The sequence below is a fragment of the Lacerta agilis genome, chromosome 11, assembly GCF_009819535.1.
Source record: "Lacerta agilis isolate rLacAgi1 chromosome 11, rLacAgi1.pri, whole genome shotgun sequence".
NCBI lineage: Eukaryota > Metazoa > Chordata > Lepidosauria > Squamata > Lacertidae > Lacerta > Lacerta agilis.
The window spans coordinates 36409167-36421905 of record NC_046322.1 but is presented as its reverse complement, the minus strand read 5'-3'; the positions used below and the strand labels follow the sequence as shown (position 1 = coordinate 36421905).

General features: G+C 42.4%; 1 protein-coding gene across 1 annotated transcript in view; it reads right to left on the bottom strand.

Annotated features, from left to right (window-relative positions):
• The window catches only part of LNPEP (leucyl and cystinyl aminopeptidase), a 35617-nt gene extending 23416 nt beyond the window's left edge, over positions 1 to 12201 (bottom strand). Inside the window, 5 exon segments of the mRNA XM_033164850.1 lie at positions 207 to 338; positions 2570 to 2708; positions 3762 to 3963; positions 3966 to 4604; positions 11905 to 12201. Coding sequence (XP_033020741.1) covers positions 207 to 338; positions 2570 to 2708; positions 3762 to 3963; positions 3966 to 4604; positions 11905 to 11926 — 1134 coding nt within the window. The 5' untranslated portion in view covers positions 11927 to 12201.
• Positions 12202 to 12739: the final 538 nt, after the last annotated feature.

The following is a 12739-nucleotide window of genomic DNA, read 5'->3' as shown; positions in this document are numbered from 1 at the left end:
TAGCTGAACTTCGAGGTTCCATCATAGTAATTTGAAACAAGTAGGTTGGTTCTGGTGGGTCTAGGCCAGTAAACCACAATCTATTTCAGACAGTGTATGCTGACACGAGGGAGGGAACACAGCTTTCCTCAATTCACAGCAAGGGCACTTCCTGAATTTTTTTGAAAATGAAAAAGCTTATGCTCAAGAGCTAAAGGAACACATACCTGAATGCCATTTGTTTCCTTAGTGCGATTTGCCAAGTTTCCAACGATGATAGCTACTAGGTAAGTGCTCATTTTCACACTTGGATAGAACTCATCTTGAACCAATCCATCTGCCAGAGATTTGGTTGCTTTCTGGAAACACAAACAAAATGCAAGTGTTTAATAGAAACCTAGAGGCCCTGGGGCAAGAGTAAAGCTCAAGATGCCTACCCTGTGTTGACATAGTAGAGTGATGCAAAATATTACAGGCTAGAACTGGAATTAATATGCAAAATGTTAAGTGTTGCATATCGACATTTCCCTAGGCCTGCATTGCCCAATGGTTTGCAATTAATATTATGCTGACTGAAACTAAATAGTGGGCAACATGTTTTATGAAACCCCCCCCCCCAAAGTAAGTCACCTTTTTTCTGTTGGTTCCATGAAAAGTAGTTGAAACAGGGGAGAAATGTTCACCTGGAGTGTTAGGACATACTCTCAGTTTTGGCTCTGTAGTGATGTCACACAATCAATTTAGCTCTGTGATATCACCACAAAGTCAATTCGGACACAAGGCAACGCTTCCTGAGCTCACTCTGATGCGGTTTCATAATACCCTTTAGTCAAACCTGAATGGCTTCATGGCTACATGACATTACACTCCTTGTATGACCTCTGCTGCCTCAGCAAGCTGCTCTTATTTTTTAAGAAAAACTGCACGGAAGCTGCGGAATGGATAAAGAAGCAGTGGTAAACAGGCCGTGAATTGCTTACAAAAAAGATAAGCAAAGGATTAGGAAAAACACATACGCGCTCAACTCCCACTTTTGCCCCTACAATTTTGATGTGGCAGCCCTATCACCACACATACACAGAATGAGGCTAACTCATGATAACACAGACATATCTAACAGACTAAAACAAATATAATGAATCCCGGATTCATATCTCATCAGTTGGGCCTCCCTAAAAGACACACTGCAGAGATATCCTATCTGCAGATTGCTTCTCAAACCACATTTTTTAAATGTCTGGCCAGAACCAGAAGACAAAATACTTATGTCTTTGGTATAGGGCATATAGAGAACACCAACACCTGTCAGAGATTTAACTGACTTGTTGATTGCTATGGCTGAGTCCTGTTCCCTGCTCCATCAATTCCATACCAGTGAAATTCCTCCCCAACTCCATTTGTCTCAAGCAGGGGTGGAGAACCTGTAGCTCTCCAGATGTTGCTGTACTGTCTGGGGCTGATAGGAATTAGGAGTCCAACATCATCTTGCTGCCACAGGTTCTTCACCTTCTAGGTCTCCTGGATCTTAAAGAACATGGGCAAAATGGTGCTGCCGTGCTTTTCCATTTCACCGCAACCAGCATCATAAATAGCAACCAAAGAACTACACACAGCTACCATAATGGCACAGAGAACCAAGTACCACATTTCCCAGTTGGAAAATCACAGACCTTACTGTATTTAACCTTGCAATGGAAAGTGCAGGGGTTACCAAATGCAACACCAATTTCTGGGAGCAAGCAGGAGAAGGCTATTGCCTTCATAACCTGCTTGTGGACTTCTCAGAGGCATCCAACTGGCCTTTGTGGGAAACAGAACTTTTTGCATGGCTCTTTTGTCTCCAAGTTCCCTATAGCCACACAATGCCAACATATTCACATTTTTCTGCATTATGAAAGCAAAGGTAAAGCACAGAATGCCATGTCATGCGATGAACTAAATAGCTGTTTTGTGCCAACAACCATGAGCAGGTTATAAGAATGTAAGAACTTGTTGCAGCAGAGCAAAGTCCCATCTAGTCGGGCATTCTGTTCCCACAGTGGGCAACGAGATGCTTATGGGAAGACCACACAGAAAACACAAAAGCGTTCTCCAGCTTGTGATCCACTGGTATTCTGAGGCATATTATATACCAGTGGCTGGAAGCCTTTTTCGGCTTGTGAGACAGATCCCCTGATAGAAAGCATTCTGGGGGCTGCAGAATGTAGGTAGGTTGGCCACAGACAAAACACGGGCAGTACAGCCGTTCCAACTCTAAACTTTCTACAGTAGGCTACATTACAATGCAAGAGTCAGAGGTTTCTCGGTTTCTCTCTCTCTCTCTCTCTCTCTCTCTCACACACCCACACCTCTTCCTCTCCATACAGGTGAGTAAGAGGCATCAACACAGTTCAAGGTCACATTCAGCCAGGCAAAAACACTTAAGGAGCAGAGGCAGTGTAGGGCGTGATCTCAGGATAATTCCAAGGGTGGGAAGAGAGACCTTGAGGGCCATCTTCAGCTAGAGATCCCCTGCCCATGCTATATAACCAGTAGAGCAAAGCAGCATAGGTATCCATCTCCCACGAACGAGAATATGGCAGGATTTTACCTTTGGCATATTTGACAAAGCAGAATGCTGGTTATCTCTCTTGACGGAGACTTGGAAAGTGGCTTTGAATGCTGGTTCATCAAAGCACGGAAAAGCTGACCTCGCTGACAAGGGTTCAAACTGGGTTGCTGCAAGCCACCTGATGAAAATCAAAAGAAAATCCATTTGCTATTATCATTATAGCCATTAGCTGTTGAGAAAAATACTTAAAAGGAAAACTGTATAGCCCTATGCATTTGTTCAGGAAAGGCAATACTGCTACCCTGTCAAAAATTGTACCAATTTTTTTTTGGCCAAATTTATTACTATGACATGGTATAGTATCACATGAATATTAGGCAATGCAGCTCTTGCTTGGAATTTGCATATTTATTATGATGTATATTTATTACTTCATAATTGCATATGAATCTTAAAAATAGTTTCTCAGGCCACCTGTAAACAAGCTCTAAGGAGATGTCTACCACTGCACTTTTTAGGTTCCTTATACTAGGCCTAGCTTAATGTACCTTGCAAAAGATCTGCTGTATCCTAACAGATTAAGCTACACAAAGATCTGGCTTTGAAACAAAAATTCTAGATTGAATTCTAGAATTTGGTTTTGATCAAGGCTTGATAACAAAAACCAAACATAGTTTACATTCTACATATATGCCTGCATTCTACCTAAAGGAACAAAAACTAGTGGAGAGGATGAACACTTTCCTTTTTACTCCTGAGTAACACTTTAGCAGGTTTAATTCCCAGACCCAAAGGCACAGTCAACAACTGCAACATCAAAAAATTACAAAAGAAGTTTTCCATGTTCAGAACGCTTGAACTTCTCAACACATACTTAACATTTTATGGAGTGCCTTGAATATTCAAAACACTTTGCATACACTCTCAGTAATTCTTAAGAGCAATCCAGTTAAGGAAAGCAATGTTATCATCTCCATGTTGCACATGGTCTAAAACTGAACATAGCTTGCCCAAATCTATCTACTAGGTTTATGGCAATGAAGAGATTTGAACCAGGTTTATAGTTTGTCTCGGGCAGTACACTGCATGTAGATCACTTGAAAAAATTCAAGGAGTAGGTGGCAGGTTCCTTAAATTATGAGTGAGAATCCTGTGAGCTTCCAGATACTGCTGTACTTCAACTCCCATAATGTATTACAAATGAGATAGAAATATCATTTCACAACTTTACCTTTTTGTTGAATTTCTGTTGTCATTGTTATAAGCGATCCGGTAAAAGCCAGAGTAACTTTCTGATAAATTAGAGAAATACTCCATGTTGATGTTATACTGTTGTCCTACAAGGAGAGCCTCGGGGGCAAAAATTGCAATCTGATCATTCAGTGGATATTCCCGAAGCTCAGCTTGCTTTGGCTGGCTTGAGCCTGATGAAGAGTTACCTTGGTAATGTTAAGTTTTGAGCTGTGAAGGATGATATGCCAAGTCACCTGGAGGACTTTCACAGTTATCTGAACTGAACCCCAAAACTTCATAGTGGTTAGGTTTGGCTGCAAGACAATCTCATAATGTACTGGCACAACAGCCCTTGGTAGCCTAAAATTTGCCCATGGAAAGGGCTTTCCGTTTGTGGCCAAAGGATATATATCGTCCATTGTGTGGTTTTGCTTATGACAGCCTTCTTTGGTAAAGGTACATTTGGGAAGAAGGTAGATTGCCATTATTACGGAGACAGCAATCACAAGAACAACAGCACAAATCACTGTGGTCCTTACAGATGGTGCAGAACACGATCCGTCTGAACTCTGCCTGTAGCCCAATGTGTTACCACGCAGGCCTGTGCTTCTATTCATAAAAGACATTCCCAGAAGTTTGGCTGACGATTCATAGTCCTCTTCATCCTCATCCATTTCATGATCTCCAAGACCACGGACAAGGAGCCGAGAACTCCTTGGCTCATACTCCACTTCGTCAGGCTCCAAGGGATGCAAGCAGGGCTCTTTAGCCAAGTCAACCACGTCAGGTTCTTCTTCAAACATGCTGTTTTCAATCATATTCCTAGGTAATGGAATTCGATCTGAAACACAAAAGAAGCATATCAGCTGTTTGAATTGTTGGGTGGTTGTGGCTTTGGGGCTTTCCAAGCATAGTTTGCATGTATGTGGATGGTTGTGTCTCATATTATGGTACCCATGAAGGAACACAGTGGACATGTGTTCATACAGGGACAACTTTACACATAAGATTTACCGGTAATGAGAAAAAGTTGCTTAACAAGTGGATGAGTCCATTTCTATGCTAGCCGCAGCCAACAATGTGCCATGATGGTATGGAAATTGGGGTTATCCACTTGGCAAGGGGCTCTTACACACTTCAGCACTACCAACACCACAAAGTAATACGTCTTGCATGAAACTTGTACCACATATAACAGCTTTACACTACACTTTCACCACCAAACACTGTGTATTAGAAATGCCTTAATTGAAATGCAGTAGAGTTAAACTTTTATAAAGAGTATCAATGTAATACTGTTTTAAATTTGGACAAGCAGCAGTTCAGAGCAAGCTATGAAATGGAAATCATGCAATACAGAATATCCTGTGCTCTGAGCATCTGTGACAAGATTCCTGCTCAATCTTTTACTGAAAACCTCCAAGGAGGATTCAAGTGCTTCTGTTAGTTCATGCATAAGGATTTTTACTAAGTCAGACCAACAAAGCCAGCATAACACTGGCTTCTATCTGTGACTTTTACCAGAATGTAACACGTACCACAACTAAATCATCCTCATCCTCATCCTCATATGCATTTGGTTAAAGACTATCCCACTATGGTTCACATTTATTCATCTTTCTAGAAGGGATGGCACTGCAGTACTGGTCTAGACTATCGCCTCCTTAAGGCTGCCATTTGCCTCAGAAGGAAACCTGTTATTTCTATGCTCAAAGGCAAAGGAGGCGGCACACAACTTTGTAAGAACTATGTCATATAAAACCTCACCTGACTTTTTTTTAAAGCAAAGCTTCAATATGGACCATTTGAGGCCAATAATAAAATTCTCTCCCACCCTACCCTTCAAAGCAAACTCATTAAAAAAGGAAGAAAACATTAGCAAGCTACATTATGCCAATAACTTGCCAAGTATAACTAGCACTGTTTTCATTATTATGCAAATGGAGTACACTAGTTTGGTGAAGGCTACCTTAGAGAGTACAGTACAATTGCTGCTATTATGTATGTATTATGTATTGCTGTATCACAGATCTTTTCATAGCACTTCTTTCCCCCAACACATTGGCAATGACTGGTAGAATATTAAGACCCATTTAAAAGATAGTAGGCATTTAAATCAATATTCAAAACAGTAGGACACTGAGTAGCAAATGCTCACCATACCATCTCTCATCTATGTGCATTAGAAGAAGGGAGAAATGGGGTAGACCATGCATCTAGCTGAAGCAAAAAGGCTATACATTAATGGTGTCCAAATTCCTATACTTTAGTTAATATTGACCTGCGCTGCATGCGAACAGGGAATCTGATCGGGTTTTGCTAGATCCTTTGTTGCTACAAGATTCTGTAAATGATAAAAAACTGGAGAACTGTGAAATGCCCACATATAACTGCTGTAACAGCAGCTTCTGAAACTTAACATCTGCTTTAAGCGTTTCTCACCTGAGCTTATTTATAAAGATTTGCAACAAAACCCTCCAGGCTATTTCGGTTCAATTCCTTTGCAGAGAAAGGTATGCTGAACAACTTGTTCTGCTGAAATACCCAGCAGATTACCTTGCACCAGTTTAAGTAAAACTTTTAATATATTAACTTATGAACATGAACTTGGGGGGGGGGGTCAATAGAGACCGTCTGCAACATCAAAACTCCAACTCTGATGTGCCAGAAAGTAAAAGTTACACACATGTCATATTTGAATTTAAAAAACCACATCTTTCATATTTAAAGTTAACAAGTTCACTGCTACTCTGTAAGCTGGTGTTAAAGCTGTATATTTAATTACATGCAAGTGACTCACCCACATATTCATGATTCCTGAAAACTGGGAGCAGATGTAAGAAGTTAGTTGCATCCTGTATTGTTGTACCATTTTCGTTTACCTAGAGAACTACCCACAGCTGACATCTGGATAGGCCATGTTTTCCACCTCTTTAGTCTAATATGCTTTAAAAATAGTTTTCAATATTTCAACATTTTAACCAGTGAAAGGAACAAATGAGTACAAATCCTACTCAACTCTTTTCCTCTAAAATGAAAGCATAGCTCTTTCAATCCTTAACTTAAAATTACTTACACTGCTCATTGCTCTCTCTAGGAAACAACTCCACGAACATATAGTTAATGATGGAATTGTGAGGTATTGTAGGAATATACGGAAGACAGGAGAAGCCATATTATTTCAATGAACTTGTTCCTCCTTGGTGAGGGAGGGGAGAAATGGGTTATGAACTCCCAAATATAAGTAGCATGTAAACAGCAAGAATTTCAGAAACACTTGACTAAATTCTAAAGAACAAAATTGAGATACATTGAGCAGCGCAATCCTTAGGAATTCAACCTAAAAACCTAGCAAGAAGGCAAAGTCAAAAGCCGTATCTCATTGAAACAAATGGGACACAGCAAAGGCTGAACTTGTCAAAAAACAAACAAACCCTCCTCTCTTTATGTTTCCTCTGCGCTCAGGAAATCTTAGAAATCAATTTGGAATCCAACTCTCTTTATAAACTGGACTTTATAAGAGTCCAAAGGGAACATGCACACTCCAACTTTTCTGCACGCTTGTCAAAAAAAACCCAAAACAAAGCTTTTAAGAGGCACACACACAAAAATGGTCCTGAAGGACAAACTGCTTGTTCTCCACAATATATTCTATCGGTGGTGCCTTTAAGGATTGCACTAGCAGTCTGGCAGCCATTTTTAACATGATGGAGGCCAATCACATGGGTCTTTCCAAAGAATCAACAGACACATGCAGCAGACTAACACTTCCATGGTTGGACCTATGTGATCAATTCCCATCATATGACTGTGTATTTACAACATTAAACTTTAATTGGTCTTTCGCCCCCTTGGCAACTTAAATCAAATGTTTAAATTAATTCACCTTGTTATTCATGTGTTTCTATAAAAGCAGACTAGAGTCCCCTTTGCCCTTGGAGAATTACCTGTTGTTTTCCTGTATGCAATCCATCTCTCTGTCAGTATTTGACTGTAATGTAATAATTGAATCTGTGTGTGTTGGGGGGGGGTATTTTATTCCAGTGTTGAGTTATCATATGATTATAGCCTCTCTTCAATATTGTGGTGCTAATACTAATACACATCCGGCCAGGTAAGCCAAAACAGGGTAGCATTCAAATGCCAGCAGAGCAGATAAGGGTCTTAACAAATGAGATTTGGATTATGGTCTTCTGCATTCTTAACCTGGCTGACCTTAATATTCCATCAGAAAGTGTCAATAGCAATCAAAACTATTAATGCAGTGGGAAATTGCCAAAATGCTATGCTCATTCTCATTCAATCCTTTACCAATCCTAGTTTATTTCTAATTCTTTCTTCCAAAGCATCTTTAAATAAATTAGTAATTAAAATTAGTTGCATGCTCTTATCACATCCTTTCAATGTACTCATTAAAGCTTAATCAGCTTGCCTGGAAGGGGGAAAGGCTAAGTATAAACACATCCCTAAATCTGATATGACAACTACATAAGCAGTGTTAGAAACAGAGATATGAAAGTGAGGAGCTAAATGGCACCTTAAACCTAGGTTATGGGCACAACAATGGAATGCCTAGGCACACTTTTTTATAACAAGAACACAAAGCTGAAAATGAATGAATTGCAGCTAAAATCTTACGTTCATTTTCACATTGTCTAGTCCTCATCTTTGCAAAAAAAAAGTCATGCTTCCCCTGCTCCCGCCCCCTTAATATTCTTATGAGGGTTCCTCAAAATGCTGCCTTTCTGTAAGGCCAGATGAGAGGCAGAACCTATCAGCTTGCTGACGCTGTGATTTTTGGAAGTCAAGCAAGCAGGAAGGGCAGATCCTGAAGTTGAGGTTCCAATACTTTGGCCAGCTCGTGAGAAGAGAAGACTCCCTGGAAAAGACCCTGATGTTGGGAAAGATGGAGGGCAATGTTATCGACTGGCATGAGTTTGGCCAAACTGCGGGAGGCAGTGGAGGATAGGGGTGCCTGGCATGCTCTGGTCCATGGGGTCACGAAGAGTCGGACACAACTGAACGACTGAACAACAAATACTGTACTCTGCTACTTGAATGACACTTGCTATAACATATGAATTCTTTAAAACACAATCAAGATTCACAAGGCCTACAGGGCCAAAAGATACCACCTGCACTGTTAGGAGGAAGAAAGATGAGGGTGCAGGCAGGCACAGGCAACATCAGAGCCTGTCTCCTTCCCTCTACCAAACACATATTATATCATTTTATAAAATCATAGAATTGGGACCCTGTGTTTTAGTCATTTAAAATTGTAAACTGCCTTGGGTGCCTCGTGAGAAAAGCTATATATAAATGCAACAAAATGAAGAAGAAAGAAGGAGGAGCCATCCAACAGAGGGGGTTAATAAGAGACAATACAAAATATCTCAGGATAAGAGACCATGTGAATTGAACCAAAATGGCATTGGCCCAGTAGCCCATTTCTTCCTAATCTATACCATTTAAGGAAAATTTTAGGACATTTGGAGGACATTTGTACAGTCTTACTACATTATCTCCAGTATCAGGAAAAGGACCTGCTGCACGTGCCAGTGGTTTAAAATGCAATAACATGCTCCATAAATGAAACCTTGACATGTAGAACAATGCTTGAGGAACATTCTTATGTACAGGAAACTATGGACATTACTATACCAAAGCAAAGGAGTATTATTCGTTCTATCTATATCTATCTATCTACTGGTATCTATCTCTGTTTTTATACTGTAAACTGCCCTGTGATCCTCAGATGAAGGGTGCTATAGAAATGTAATAAATAATAATAACTACTCACTATACTTTCTCAAAACACTAATCAAAGGCAGGAAACCATTTGTTAGGCAGGAAAAGGGGTTTACTTTTAACCCATCCATCTCTCTCCTCTGCAAATGGCCCCCAGCCCCTTTAAGCAAGTTCCACTCTCTCACTCCCTGCCACAGCAGGTTTTTAAAACCAAAAGCCTTACCCAGTTAGTGGGAAACATACAGCCTTGGAGTCACTTAAGGGGAGGGGGGGTTGGTCGGTGGGATGTATCATTAGTCCTTCCCACATCTGTTACTTCATCACTTCAAATGCTCCTGTCCCTAAATCAGAGAAAGTAAGCTGTGCCCTCCAGCTGTTGTTGGACTACAACTCCCATCAGTCCCAGTCAGCATAGCCAAAGGTCAGGATTAATGGGAGTTTAATCTAACCGGAGGGAATCATATTTGCAACATCTGCCTCTGGTTATGCTGGCAAATCCGAATTTGGAATCATGCCTTTATGGTAACATGTTGTCCCATGTATCTTTATTTCTTGTGATAAACTCTTGTGAGCGTTTCGCGCAACGTGCAGGAATTCAATTTAAGCAGTACAAAATTTTACAGACTAAAGCCACACACAAGGCCCCTATTCCCTCCCAGGTTCCAATATTGATTCTGTTTTTTGTTTTTGGTGCTACTGCTTCATAAAAAAGCTTTTTTTTAAATGCAGGGAAAGATCCCAGAGATTCTTCCATAATTTTAACATTCTATCTATTTCTAAACAGCTTTAAGAAAATTTCACACCTGTGAATTGTCACTCCTGCATTCTGCCTAACTAGTTTCCCTGACATCATCAATTTGATGGTGCTAGATAATGTTTGCCACTCTAAACTGTCATGTACTTTGGAGATCTGAGAACACCCATTGCATTTTACAGCTAAATTCTGGCAGGGAATGAAATCTTATACGTGAGAAACAAAACAGTTGGTAAAAACAGGAGAGAATCTTATGACACCTTACAGGCAAACAAATGTACCATGCCATAAGATTTCATGGATTACATTTCACTTCATTAGATGCATGAAATGTTGTCCTCCTAAGTAACACCACAATTATTATCTTCTGACTTCAGTTTACAATCCCCCACCTCAACTATATGCATATATATACATGTAACACAGGGCAACACTTCATTCATCTCCTGAAATAAACTCTAGTCTATGAAACCTCATACCATGTTTATTAAGTCTTGAAGGGAGCCACAAGACTCATTGCTGCAATCATGTAAATAGTATGAGAGTAAAATAAAGAATTAATTGCAGTTACACTGAATGGCTTCAAAGGTTTTAGCTTTTTAAAAAATAAATTTCCCCCCAGAATACTGCTAACAATCCTTACACTAAGAACTCAAGTCTTGGTTCTCCTTTTGTTTAGGCGAGGTGTGGTTTGTGGATTTTCTCTAAACAGCAGCAACTTTTTAAAAAGGAGATATGCAAGTTTATTAAACAAAAATAATGGACAATTATTTAGAGTTCATGGGTAGAGAAGGCAATGCTTCTTGTCCCAGAAACTGAAGTGGTTCGCTAGGTGTCCCCTCCCCACAGCAAGCCCCACTAAAGTCAAGTTTGTTGGTCTACTGAACAACAGCATGTCTAAAGTTTGTCCCCATCTTCCATCCTAGCATTGAGCCTCTGGGTTGAAAACAAAACCGACACAGCGGGGACATTTGAGCAAACCAGCGCATAGTTCGAAGGAGCTTTGGAAATGGAAAAGTCAATAAACAAAGAGAGCAAGTAACAACAGGTTGAGGAGCTTTGCCTCATTCAAGATGGGGTTGTTGCCCCAAGGCCAAGGTTGTGGCTCCTCGCAGGTACCCTTCCAAAGAAGGGCTTTTGTCCACACTGGCAGGCCACTCCAGCCCCACTGAAAGCTCTTCCTCCCTTGGAAGGGTCGCCTAGCTGGGCGCTCTACTTTTCCAATCCAGAGGCGCTAGTGCGCCTCAGAAGCGCCTCGCTTCAGGCCACGAGGCGGCTTCCTCCCGCCAAACTTTCCTTTCTAGGAGCCTCGGGGGGTCGTCGGAATTCGCTTAGCTCAGAGCTTCGAGTTGCGGGGGAGGCGAGGCGGAGGGTGGGCGCGTGCGTGCATGGCTCCTTTTTGGAGAGGCGACCCCCTGACCTTCAGGCTGCTCGCGGCCTTGCGCGGATGCAGCATGTCTCCCTTTCCCGGCAGAGCCATCGGGGCGCGCCGCCTCGGGGCCGGGTGCTTTCTGCCACCCCGGGAGCTCTCCTCAGCAGCAACAGCATGAGGGGCGAGGAGGAGTCTGGTTACAGCTGGCGAGCCGAAAGGCCAGACAGAGAGAGAGAGGGGACGGGAGGAAGGAGCTGTCGTACTCACCGTTACTGGGGAAAGGCTCCATTTTCCCGCGAGCAAAAAGCCCAAACAAGGCGGGGTGGCGGGAGGAGGAGAAACACACACACACAAATGAAGAAGAAGAAAGCAGAAACCCGCCGCTGCGGCTCCTCCTCACTCCGCTTCCTCCGCCCCGCAGGGAGACAGCTGCATGTTGCCCGGGCGGCTGCGGCGGCCGGTGCTCAAATCCGCTGCATGCATGCAATAATATCGGTCGACAGCAGGGAAAACAACAGCCCGGATGACGACGAAGGCCAAAAAAGAAAGAAAGAAAAAAATAGGTTCTCCGCGCTGCTGCGCTTCCCCTTCTTCTCGGCACGGCGGCGTCCCTGGCTAGCTTCGCCTCTCGCACTAACCCCGGCCGACCATTTTCCGCTCCGGGGCTTGTGCAATCCCTCCCCCTGCCAGGGCTGGGCTGCTTCAGACGGAGCAGCGCCTGCCGCCTCGGCTGCAAGAGCAGGCGGTGGGGAGGAAGCTCGTAGCTTGCCTGGCTAGGCGTCTTGCTCCGAGGCCCTCGGCGCCACATCCAGGAGAGGTCGACGCGCCGTTTCACAGCCCTTTTTAGTATTTGTTGCTGTAGTTGCGTGTGTTTCATATATGCCATCGTTGTTTCCTATATGGCCAAGCATTGATTTGCACGCACACCCCACCCATAACCGGATTAGAATCGGATCCGGCTGCGATCCTAAACCCAAACATAAATCCCACTGAGCCAAGTAGACGTTAGCTCCGAGTAAACACGCTTAGGATCGGGTTGCTAACCATAAACACGCAGTAAAGACATCCTAGCTACCATTTCCCAGCCTTGGTTGTGAGCGCA